The sequence below is a fragment of the Rana temporaria genome, chromosome 1 (assembly GCF_905171775.1).
Source record: "Rana temporaria chromosome 1, aRanTem1.1, whole genome shotgun sequence".
In the NCBI taxonomy this organism is placed as follows: Eukaryota; Metazoa; Chordata; class Amphibia; order Anura; family Ranidae; genus Rana; species Rana temporaria.
Window position 1 is genome coordinate 174527087 of NC_053489.1, and position 12697 is coordinate 174539783.

At 46.1% G+C, this 12697-nt stretch overlaps 1 protein-coding gene across 1 annotated transcript in view; it reads left to right on the top strand.

The window, feature by feature from the left end:
• The window catches only part of CUX2 (cut like homeobox 2), a 253849-nt gene that overhangs the window by 196594 nt on the left and 44558 nt on the right, over positions 1 to 12697 (top strand). The window contains exons 11-14 of the mRNA XM_040352486.1: positions 4751 to 4809; positions 6726 to 6774; positions 6862 to 6958; positions 7748 to 8386. Coding sequence (XP_040208420.1) covers positions 4751 to 4809; positions 6726 to 6774; positions 6862 to 6958; positions 7748 to 8386 — 844 coding nt within the window. The remainder of the gene's footprint in view (positions 1 to 4750; positions 4810 to 6725; positions 6775 to 6861; positions 6959 to 7747; positions 8387 to 12697) is intronic.

The following is a 12697-nucleotide window of genomic DNA, read 5'->3' on the forward strand; positions in this document are numbered from 1 at the left end:
CATAAGGTTGTGGATCTGGCCCATAAATACGGTGGCACAATATTTTATGATTACCACCGATCCTTTGCAGCTAAGGTGGCAGCCACCTGGGCTCAGTTCCAGGTGGTGTCATGGTGGGGGGCCATTGACATGGAGCTATTTTGCAGACACTTTGCTGGTCAAAAGTCCCCGGTATGTACCAGCTGCCAGTCCTCGGCTCATACCACGGCCTGGTGCTCCAATGCGGAAGCCTCCAGTCAGGTAGGGCCCTCCAGGCAGGTGGCAGGGGGGTCTGCTGGAACACTGGGGCAGGTGGACAAATTGGGTAGACCCATACGATACCTTGGGAAAGCGCAGCTGTGTAACAACTACAATTATGCAGGTTGCAATTTCAACCAGTGCAGGTTGTTGCATGTTTGCGCTAACTGCTTCAGGGCCCACCCCAAGTCCGCCTGCTTGATCAAGCCAATTAGCACAGCCTGACTAAGCCGAGTCAACATTTCTTTGCTAGGGGATCTCCTTGAGGACCACCCAGCACCAGCAGTCAGGCAGTTTTTGCTGGAAGGGTTTTCTGCAGGGTTTCATACTGGCCTCATCACCCTGCCGACAGAAACTTTCGAGTGTAATAATTTAAGGTCTGCAGAAAACAACCCAGTGATTGTCGACGAGTTGCTTCTAGCAGAGCTGGCCAAGGGGTTCCTCATCGGCCCCTTTTCATCATCCCCCTTTTCCATGTGGAGGGTGAGCCCCATCGGGGTGGTCTCCGGCAAATTTTCTAATAAATTCCGTTTAATTTACGATTTGTCTGCGCCTCATTCCTCTCATATCCCTAGCCTCAACTCACTCATCCCCTCCGAGGAATTTTCACTAAAATATGCATCTGTTGACTTGGCTATCCAACACATCCTACAGTTGGGTAGGGGTGCTTGGCTTTCCAAAGCGGATATCACTGACGCCTTTAAACTACTTCCCATTAGTCCGGCCCTCTGGCAGTGGCATGGTATCAAATGGCAAGGGCAGTATTTTTTCGCTACCAAATTAACGTTTGGTTCAAAAAGCAGTCCGTTTTTGTTTGACACCTTTGCCCGGGCATTGCATTGGATCCTGGAGGACTACGGTAGTTGTCAAAGGGTCATTCACTACCTTGACGACTTCCTGTTGTTGGAAGACCCTGGGCGCCCACCCAGGGATCTGCAGGTACTTACGGGTTTATTTTCAGGGTTAGACGTCCCGCTAGCAGCTCATAAAATGGAGGGCCCAGCCAAGGTCATCACCTTCTTGGGGATCACGCTGGACTCTGAGCTTATGGTCGCTAGGCTGCCCTTGGAGAAGCTGGCCAGGATTCGTCAGGTCATCCATCAGTTTGTTCGTTCCCCGGTATGTTCAAAAAGGGACTTGCAGTCTCTATTGGGGATGCTCAACCATGCCATGAGGATCATTCCTCAGGGCAGGGCGTTTGTGTCCAGGTTACTGGCTGTGCTTCCCCAGGGTCAGGATTCGGACTCCCCGGTCAGGTTGCCAATGGATGCCCAAGCCGATTTGATCATGTGGGATCAGTTCCTCTGTCGCTGGAATGGTATCTCCATGTTCATCCCGCAGCCTTCAGAGAATTCCCCTCGAGTTTTTTCAGATGCTGCCGCTTCGGTCGGGTTTTCCGCCATCTTTGGTCAGCAATGGTTAGCTAGTCGCTGGCCCCCAGAGGTGTCCCATCTGCCAAAATTTGCTCTCACGTCGGCATTGTTTGAGATTTACCCGATCCTGGCGGCGGCAGTCACTTGGGGCCCTGGCTGGGCAGGCAAGTCAGTCATATTCTTTACGGATAATTTGGCTACAGCCAGAATTATCAATAAAGGCAGGTCAGGGTCCCTTTTGATCATGTCATTTATGCGCAAGCTGACTTGGCTGGGCTTGTCGTATAAATTTCATTTCCAGGGGGAATTTATTAGGGGAGATCAGAACGGTGCAGCAGATGCCTTATCTCGTCTCAACATGCCACAATTTTTCTTTCAGCATCCGGCAGCAGATCGGACGGGCCAGCCAATTCCCCCCTTTGCACTGTTGGTCATGGATTAAGTTTTTTCCGGTCTCAGGCGGTCGAGCTGGCCAACAGGTCGTTGTCCAGGAACACGCTGAAGGCATACACCACGGGTTGGAGGGTTTTCCTCAGATTCATGTCTCTATTTCCGTGTGAGGGTCCCACAGATTCTTCATACTTCATGTCGTTCTCTGCTTATTGCCATAGTGAGCTAGCCTTATCGGCCAGAACCATCAAGACTTATTTGGCAGGGGTTCAGCATTTCAGGTCCCTACAAGTGCCGGACAGGCCGTCCATTTTTGCCGCTCACCCTCTAAAAGCCGTGCTGAGGGGTATCCAGAGAACCCAGGGGTCCTCACGGTTATCCCGTCAACCCATCACCGGGCAGATTTTCCGCGACCTGTCGGATATTCTGTCCTCTTCTCCTTTTGGTATGGGTCCCAGTTTGGTCCTTAAAGCTGCCATCTACCTCAGTTTCTTTGGGTTCCTCCGTCCCGGGGAGGTGTCCAGAGCCAGCTGCCATGCTCCAGTTCTGCTCAAAGGGAGTCTGACCAGGTTTCCCGAGCATTACGAGCTACAGCTCCCCAACAACAAGACCAGGCAGATTGGCCAGGGGTTTGTGGTGAAGTACTATCAGACTCGCAATCGCTGGTGCCCGGTTGAGGTGCTCGACTCTCTCTGCGGGGCATTCTCAAGCTCACCCCGGGATAGTCCGTTGCTCCCCTTTCCTGCGCATCCTATCACCTCCAAACAATTCATTGGGCATGTCAGGATTCTTCTTGCCAAGCTGCATCTGAATCCAGGGCGCTTTTCCGGACATTCCTTTAGAATTGGAGCAGCGTCCGCAGCATCCAAGCAAGGGGTCCCGTCATACATCATCAAGCACATGGGTCGCTGGAGTTCCTCCTGCTATAGCAGATATATCCCTGAACCGCACTTGGAGGTGCGTAGGGCGTTTGCCACCCTGTTGGATTAAATATACTCTGTTTCAATAAAGCTTCATTACCTATCTTGTGTCTTTTGCCCTCTTTTAGGCGTACCGTCCAGCTAGGCCAAGGCACGCCACAGGCCTTGGTGGTTGGGGTCACTACGTATTACGGGTGAAGATTCTGACTACAAGTTGGAAGGCTGGACGGAGGCCGGCCTGTGTTTGTAGGCGGAGTCTGGGGGAGTACTTATCCTCCCTTCTCTGCCGGGTCCAGCGTCGGCCTCTTTTCCTGTTTCCCACCCTCCCGGCCCCCTTTTCAGGTATAGGCTTCATTATTCATTTCTCATATTCAGGGTATGCCCTCTTTTAGGTGTACCGTCCAGCTAGGCCAAGGCACGCCACAGGCCTTGGTGGTTGGGGTCACTACGTATTACGGGTGAAGATTCTGACTACAATCGCATATTAATACAGAGGAGTCGGGGAGTCGGAGTCGGAAGTACATAAAACTGAGGAGTCGGAGTCGGAGTCGGAACATTTATCTACCGACTCCACAGCCCTGGTTCTGGCCACAATTTCACTTTTTAAATATAAATACCCCTGTAATACACAAGCTTAATGTATTCTAGTAAAGTTAGTCTGTAAACTAAGGTCCGTTTTGTTAGGTTGTTACAGCATTTAGACACTTTATAAAATAGAAATTGACTGGGGCCATCTTAAGTGTGGGCATCATGAAGCCAGACTGTATGACTTCCTGGATTTCAGCCTTGCAGATCTCGCACATGCTCAGTGCTGCACAAGCAGTGTCAGATCAGGTTTCAGCACCTGTGCTGTCCAAGTCACATGATTCTTTGAGACTGGGGAGTGCGCAGACTCCTGGAAAGTTACACCCACTACATTCCCAGGAGTCTGTGCGGTGTACGTTAGGAAGCATTAAGCACCTAGGTGCAGGAAGTGGGAAGATTAAATATTCTGCCTAGCAACAACACTTTAAAGGCATCTAAAAAAAAAAAAAAAAATTCGTAAAGGACTAATGACATTTTTTTAAAACTACTGATGTAATGTTATATTTATGGGTGGAACTCCACTTTAACTTTATGCCGAACGTACGACTTACGTAAACCGCGTATATTAATGCGCCGGGCGCAAGTATGTTCGTGAATCGGCGTATCTCACTCATTTGCATATTCAAATCGTACATCAATGAGAGCGCCCCTTGCGGCCAGCGTAAATATGCGCCCACGATACGACGGCGTAGGAAACTTACGTCGGTCGGATGAAGCCTATTTTCAGGCATATCTTGCTTTCAGAGTCAGGCGCATAGATACGACGGCGCATATGTGCACTTACGCTGCGTATCTCAAGATACGTCTGCGTAAGTGCTACGTGAATCCGGGCCATTGTGTCTGGTTGCTTGTCTCCCTAAGGAATAGTGTACTTATCAGCTATGCAAGCATCCCTGTTTTTTTTGCACTAACTCCTTTCATTGCTGAACAATGTAGATGGGCAATTATGGTGAACAGTGAAAGATAGAGAGCAGAACATGTCATATTGTCTGGATCACTGTTCCATTCAGTGTTTACTAAAAGCTCTTATCTTCATCTCCAGTAGCCCACATGTGCAGTGCCATGAGCAGAGACTCAGTGTCTGTGCTTTACAGCATAACAATTATGATGGTGCTGCTTAAACAAGGTAAAACATTGCAGACAGATTTGTAACAGGTAGTGGCCAGCTAATAAATGTGTAACCTGGATGTCCATAACTTGTAGTCTCATGACCTGCCTTTATTCTTCTTCTTCTTCTTCTTATAGAAACTGGAGGAAAAGTTACAAAGTCAGTCAGATTACGAAGAAATTAAAACAGAACTGAGGTAAGGTTCCCCCCTCCCTCTGGTAAGTGGGCTCTGTATCAGTCTGATTAATAATGTGCCATGGGGAACACTTCACGCTTCCAGCTTTATAATGCAATAAATAAGACAGCATTGTCACCGGGGGTTGTTTATACCTATTACAATGCTGTATATATTTACTCTTGTGTCGTGCACAAAATACATATCCATCTGTTATTTTAAAACACCACATATAAATCTGCTGTGTGTTTACCCAACAACTGGAGAAAATATGCACCATTCATAGTCTTTATTCAGAAGCTGGGCTTTGTGGGTTTGCAACACCTAACAAAACCTGTGAAGGTTCTTGTTTATCCAGGTCATCGTATAGATAGTTAGTTAGTTAGTCAGTCAGTCAGTCACGTTCAACTGGGCTTGTTCCGTTTATCTTCAGGAAACATTTCAGGGACACTTTCTCTTTCTTGATTAATTCGTAATTTCTCACAGGTTGGAAGAAGCTGTCAAGCTTTTGAATTTAAAGGGTAAGTTCACCTTAAAATCTGTAAGGTGAACTTACACTGGACCCCTCCCCATCCCCCCTGACCTGAGGTCAACGATCACCCGCTAGGAGACATCGGGTCGTCTCTTTACCGATCCAGGGATTTGAAATCTAACTGAAGACTAAAATCAATTTTTTTTCTTTAAATATAACATATAAAAAATAACAAATCTGTTATACTTACCTGCTCTGTGCAGTGGATTTGCACAGAGCAGCCCAGATCTTCCTCTTCTCGGGTCCCTCGCTGGTACTCCTGGCCCCTCTCTCCTGCCAAGTGCTCCCACTTAGCAGCTTGCTATGGGGGCACCCGAGCCGCAGCTCAGTGTGTCCATTCAGACACAGAGCAGCAGTTTGTCCCTGCCTCCTCTCTCCTGATTGGCTAACTGACTTTGATTGACAGTTGCTGGAGCCAATGGTGCCACTGCTGTGTCTCAGCCAATCAGGAGGGAGATGGCCGAGGCACTCATGCAACATTGCTGGATAGAGCTGGGAAAGCGGGGGAGCTGAGGGGGCTGCTGCATACAGAAGGTATTTTATCTTAATGTGTAGAATGCATTAAGATAAAAAAAAAAAAACGTCTGCCTTTACAATCACTTTAAAGATCATAACAGAGACCTTGAAGATAGGTTTCTTTCACTTTGTAAAATCTTACAGGCACCTGCTACTGTACTTGAAGCCTGGTAGCCTGCTAAGTTTCTGCTGTCAATGAAAATAAAGGGAGAAGGGCTATAAATTAGTGTTTTCTTTGTGGACTTTGAGATTTATTTATGCACAATGCCTACAGCTATGTAGATCAGGTTCATTTTAAAGTGCTTTTATTGTTTGTTCTGAATAGGTAAATTATTTAATGTGCATAGTCTAGGTATATGTGTTATATACCTATCATATATTTTATTTATATATATTGGGTGTTTGAATTACTGGTACATTATATTTTGTTTGTCTGCTTAAGTTCTTATCACTGTAAATCTACAGCAGTTTAAGTGAGTTAATAGAGTTTGATTGATTTTAAAGGATGCTCCAATCACAGATTATAAAGTGTTTTGATCCCATAGGATTCTTGGAACACACTCACTAGGGGATTTTAGGGCAGCATATTAGACAGCCAGGCAAGACTTGTGTAGGATCATCGCTTTGCTCGGCAGTTGTGTCTGAAATCCAGAGGGAGTCTGCGACAAGCTCTTCAGCCTGGGCCCTGGAGACTGGCAGTGAGGCATTAGCCCATGGAACAAATGTCATTGTGCTGATGGATTAGATTATCCACTACATGGTGACAGTTTTACACAAAAATAACCACTCCACTTACAGATTAAAACCAAGTTATGAGAACTGATTATTGGATTAAAGCAGAAGTATGGTTTATTATTCTAATTCTTTTACGTTTTTACTTTTTTCACAGCATTCTGAAAGCTATGAAGTCTGTCTCTGCCAGCTGTGGTCTTGCATTGGTTAGTAATTTGTAGTCACATGTATTTACAGGCTAACAGAATTAAGACAATTGAGACAATTTTTTAAAATGTAATTATAATTTGCAGGAATCCCCCAAGGGAGAAGCTAGCCTACCAATCAAAAAGGAAGTATTCTACCCATCATCGAACTATCTATTAGGGAATCCAGGTGTACCCAGCTGTGGTATGTAATCAGGTTATGGTTGTGAATAGCTCACATACACAAGAACTTGTCATTTACCATTGATGCACACCTTACTGTATGCTGTCTCATTGTACATCTGTAAAGAGCGCCTATCAATTGTACACTTTATTTTGGAATTCATTTATTAGTAGAGAATGTTGCTTTAGAATGTAAATGTTTCCTTAGCTCAGATTGCCATCTACTAGTGTATCTCAAGTACTACACCCCGTTAAACACTGGGTAAGGTTTTCTTAAATAACAGAGAATGTCGATTAAGCTTTGTGAATAAGGTAAAGCTACGTTAAAAAATACAGCTGCTTCGACAAAATTTGATTGAAAAACGACTTTTGTCAAGCCATGTTTTGAGAAGTTGTAAAAAAAAATCTGATGTTTTTCAGGGTGATCTGTTTGTTCACCCTTTTGACCTTTTGTCATAATGATATACAGTCCTACCTGATAAAGATATCAGGTTGACGAATGGTCAGACCTGGCAAGCTGGATCTGCTTGTGTATAGCCAGGTGTACTTAGCTGACTTGCAAAAGTTACTGTCATTTGCATTTCTGCCACTTTTTCTTAGTGAGCAGAGTAGAGCTGGGAAAATAGATTGCAGATTAAGATAGATTTCTTCATAATTGCTGTACTTGAAATATGTTGCTTAGTGCATGAAGTTCAAACCTGCTTCTTAACCTATGAATGTCCAATTGGCTAATCAATTTTTCTTTTTCATGTTATATTTTTAGTTTATAAGGATCAATAATCTTTTGTTTTCTTTCTGTCATCATTTCTAGAGGAAGATCATTCCCAAGATGCAACAAAATATCCTGTACCAACTGAGAGACCATACTCAGCATCCCCTATGAACATAAATGGAGACTGTACACCCAGTCCTTGCCACTCTATGCTGGAATCATCCTTGTCAAGCAGAGCTCAGAGAAACTCCTGCCCATCCTCTGCTTGCTCCAACATTAGCGAACAATTAGCAGCAGATCCCCTGCGTAAAAATCAAGTTGCTTCACCATTACTCAAGATTGAAAACAACTCAGCACTTAGTTACCCATCTTCTTTTTATACACTAAAGGCCAGTGCAGTCTCACACAATCACCAGTCAAGTGGGAATCACGAGTCTAGCCCGCTCAGTGATCACTCTGAGGGGACCAATTCCAGCTCAGTGGATGATGAGCATCTAGATACATCCGAAATTGCTTTCCAAGTCAAGGAGCAACTGCTGAAACATAACATTGGACAGCGTGTATTTGGCCACTATGTTTTGGGACTCTCTCAGGGCTCAGTAAGTGAGATTCTGGCACGTCCCAAACCTTGGCGAAAACTTACTGTTAAAGGGAAGGAGCCTTTCATTAAGATGAAGCAGTTTATATCAGACGAGCAGAATGTTCTAGCACTCAGAACTATACAGGTGCGGCAAAGAGGTACGTGGATTAAAGTGATACTAAATACACACTGTTTAATTGTATATCATCACTTCTCTTTCTTTATATGGATGATGGCACTATAATTATTTTAACCACTTCCATACCAGGCACTTACGCACCTTCCTGCCCAAGCCAATTTTCAGCTTTCAGCGCTGTCGCACTTTGAATGACAATTGCGCGGTCATGCAACACTGTACCCAAACTAATTTTTTATCATTTTGTTCCCACAAACAGAGCTTTATTTTGGTGGTATTTGATCACCTCTGCGATTTTTATTTTTTGCGCAACAACTAAAAAAAGACAAAACATTTTGAAAAAAATTACGTTTTTATTATTTTCTGTAAATTTTTTTGTAAATAAGTAAGTTTTCTTTTTCAATTACGGGCACTGATATGGCGGCACTGATGGGAACCGATGAGGTAGCACTGATGGGCACTGATGAGGCGGCACTGATAGGCGGCGCTGGTATGCGGCACTGATGGGCACTCATAGGCGGCACTGGGCACTCATAGGCGGCACTGATGGGCACTCATAGGCGGCACTGATGGGCCCTCATGGGTGGCACTTATGGGTGGCACTGATCGGTACTTATGGGTGGCACAGATGGGCACTGATAGGTGGGCACTGGGCATAGATGGTCACTGAGAGGTGGTACTGATGGACACTGAGGGGTGGCACTGAGGGGTGGCACTGATGTCATTGCTGGGTATCACTCCAGTCAGTGCCCATGTTGCCAGTCAGGAAGAGCCATTTGTGGGCACTGATTGGCATTTATTGTGCTCTTTTTTTTATTGTTTTGGTTTTTTTATTGTATTTATGGGGCCATGGTGGCTTCCCTGGTGGTCCAGTGTGGGCATCCGAGGGGGGGCTGCTCTGATAAACAATCAGCGCGAGCCCCCCCTGTGAGGAGAGCCACCGATCGGCCCCATAGTGAGGAAGAGCCGATCATCGGCTCTTCCTGTTTACATCATGATCAGCCATGATTGGACACGGCTGATCACATGGTAAAGAGCCTCCGCCGGAGGCTCTTTACCGAGATCGGAGATGCAGGGTGTCAGACTGACACCCCGCATCACCGATCGCCACGCTGTGCGCCCCCACGGGCGCGCGGCGGGTGTTATCCTGCAGGACGTCAATAGACGTCCAGTCAGGATTTCGGAACCACTTCCCGGACGTCAATATACTTTCTGCCTGCACTACAGCCTAAAGACAGCTACATCGCAGGCTTCCAGTGTTGAGAGGGCGTTCATAGACGCCCTCCCGTGATCACGCTGCTTGGCCGCCCCTTCGGCATGCGGACGGTGTGCTCTGTGATCGTTGAGTCCTTTGGACTGGGCTAATCACAGATCAGGATAAAGGACCAATCACATCAGCCCCTTAGGGGGGTAGTGCTACATTGACATGATAGCATCATGCAGTTGCTGCAGATTTTTCGGCTGCACAGCCATGATGCAAATCTCCTGTTCCACCACATCCCAAAGATGCTCTATTGGATTGAGATCTGATGACTGTGGAGGCCATTGGAGTACAGTGATCTCATTGTCATGTTTAAGAAACTAGTTTGAGATGATTTGAGCTTTGTGACATGGTGCATTATCATGCTGGAAGATGGGTACACTCTAATCATAAAGGGATGGACATTGTCACCAACAAAAGGGAGGGCGTGGCATTTAAATTATGCTCAATTGGTACTAAGGGGCCCAATGTGTGCCCAGAAAATATTCCCCACACCATTACACCACCACCGTTGATACAAGGCAGGATAAATCCATGCTTTCTTGTTGTTTACCCCAAATTTTTTTTTTTTTTTTTACTTTATTTCTTTATTGAGGTATTTATTTTTTTACAATCTACAACAAAACAGTCGTCCCCTCAAGTACCCCAGCCATCCCCCCGTTCTTCCCACCCCCCTATCAAACATAGGGTAAAGAGAGGAGAAAGAGAGCAGTTAGTAAAACATTAGTATCTTAGGTGTTTCCTGGGAGGGTATGAGGCCTCGTATACACGACCGGTTTCCTTGGCAGAATCAATCAAGAAACTTGGTGGGAGAGATTTTTTTGCCGAGGAAACCGGTCGTGTGTACATTTTTCATCGAGGAAACTGTCGAGGAACTCGACAAGCCAAAAAGAGAACAAGTTCTCTATTTCCTCGACGGGAGTCTCAAATTGGTTTGTCGAGTTCCTGGTCGGGCTGGTTTCCGACGAGAAACTTGAGCGTGTGTATGCTAAGAAAGCTGCGCTTGCTCAGAATAAAGTATGAGACGGGAGTAAAAGTAGCATTTGTAATGGAGATAACACATTTTTCAAGCTGGAACAGACTGAAAAGTGCAAATCGTCTGTTACCAAACTTTTACTTAAAGCGGGAGTTCACCCAATGATGTTTTTTTTCTCTTTTCCCCTTAGATGTATGCTCATTTAGTCTAGGGGAATCGGCTAGTTGTTTTAAAATCCGAGCATTACTTACTGTTGTAGAGGGCGATCTTCTCCGCCACTTCCGGGTATGGGTCTTCGGGAGTGGGCGTTCCTTCTTGATTGACAGTCTTCCGACAGGCTTCCGAAAGGCTTCCGACGGTCGCATCCATCGCGTCACGAGTAGCCGAAAGAAGCCGAACGTCGGTGCGGCTCTATACTGTGCACCGACGTTCGGCTACTTTCGGAAAATCGTGACGCGATGGATGCGACCGTCGGAAGCCTTTCGGAAGCCTATCGGAAGACTGTCAATCAAGAAGGAACGCCCAGTCCCGAAGACCCATACCCGGAAGTGGCGGAGAAGATCGCCCTCTACAACGGTAAGTAATGCTCGGATTTTAAAACAACTAGCTGATTCCCCTAGACTAAATGAGCATACATCTAAGGGTAAAAACAGCATTTTACCGGCGAACCTCCGCTTTAACACGCAGTAACATGAGATTAGCAAAACCAGCCCCAAGAGTTTAGCCAGTGGAATCGAACTTCCCCTGTCGTTGTATGTGTTGTATGTCACCGCGTTTGAGAACGAGGAGATTTTGTCTTGACAGTGTGTACGCAAAGCAAGCTTGTCGAGTTCCTCGACAAGCCTAACAAGGAACTCGACGAGGAAAACGATGTGTTTCGCCCGACGAGTTCCTCGGTCGTGTGTACGAGTCGTGCAGGTAGACCTATCTAATATTCCAATTGAATTTATATTCCTACTCAGTCGCTACCCCCTCTCATTATCATCCCTTTCACACACTCATCCATCATTTTAGATTTAGGTCACCTCTCATCATTTGAGTGTTTTTCTACTCTATTAATATTCAAATGTTAATCCCTCTTGCTTCCCATCAGGGTTTCCAGATATTGTTGTATTTCTTTATGACCCCTTGCTTTGCATATACCGATTTCTCCTTAAAGCGGGGGTTCACCCCCAAAAAAATGTTAACATTACATTCAGCCGAGTTGTCAGAATGACAATCGGCTGTTTTTTTTTATTTCATCCCCGTACATATCGTATTTTCACCGCCGCTTCCGGGTATGTCTTCTGCGGGACTGGGCGTTCCTAACTGGTTGACAGGCTTCCGACCGTCGCATACAGCGCGTCACGAGTTGCCGAAAGAAGCCGGACTGCGAGTCGGCTCTATACAGCACCTGCGCACCGACGTTCGGCTTCTTTCGGCAACTCATGACGCACAGTATGCGATGGTCGGAAGCCTGTCAATCAATTAGGAACGCCCAGTCCCGCAGAAGACATACCCGGAAGCGGCGGTGAAAATACGGTATGTACGGGGATAAAATAAAAAAAAATTGCCGATTGTCATTCTGACAACTCGGCTGAATGTAATGTTAAAAACATTTTTTTGGGGTGAACCCCCGCTTTAAGAATTACCACATTCCTGCTATTTACCCCTTCCCTACTGGACGAGGGTGATGCCGACTGCCATCTCAGGGCAATCAGCTTCCTTGCTTGAAATAAGCATCTCAGGACTGTGACCCAGGTTTCCTGGATTTCCTAATCCTTCTACTAATCTCAGGAGGCAGTGCTTCGCCTCCAGCTCTGTGGAGTTTTCCAACACCCGGGCGATGGTCCCTATAACCTCTGTCCAGTAGCGGAGCAGCTTCGGGCATCTCCAAAACATGTGGATCATGTCCCCCTCTATATCCCCTCACCTGGGGCAGCTTGCGTTCGGCCTGCAGCCAAACTGAAAGAGTTTACGTGAAGTGTCAGGCCTTGTACACACGATAGGTTAACCAGAGGACAACGGTCTGATGGACCGTTTTCATCGGTCAAAACCGATCGTGTGTGGGCCCCATGGGTTATTTAACCATAGGTTAAAAAAAAAAAACTTGCTTT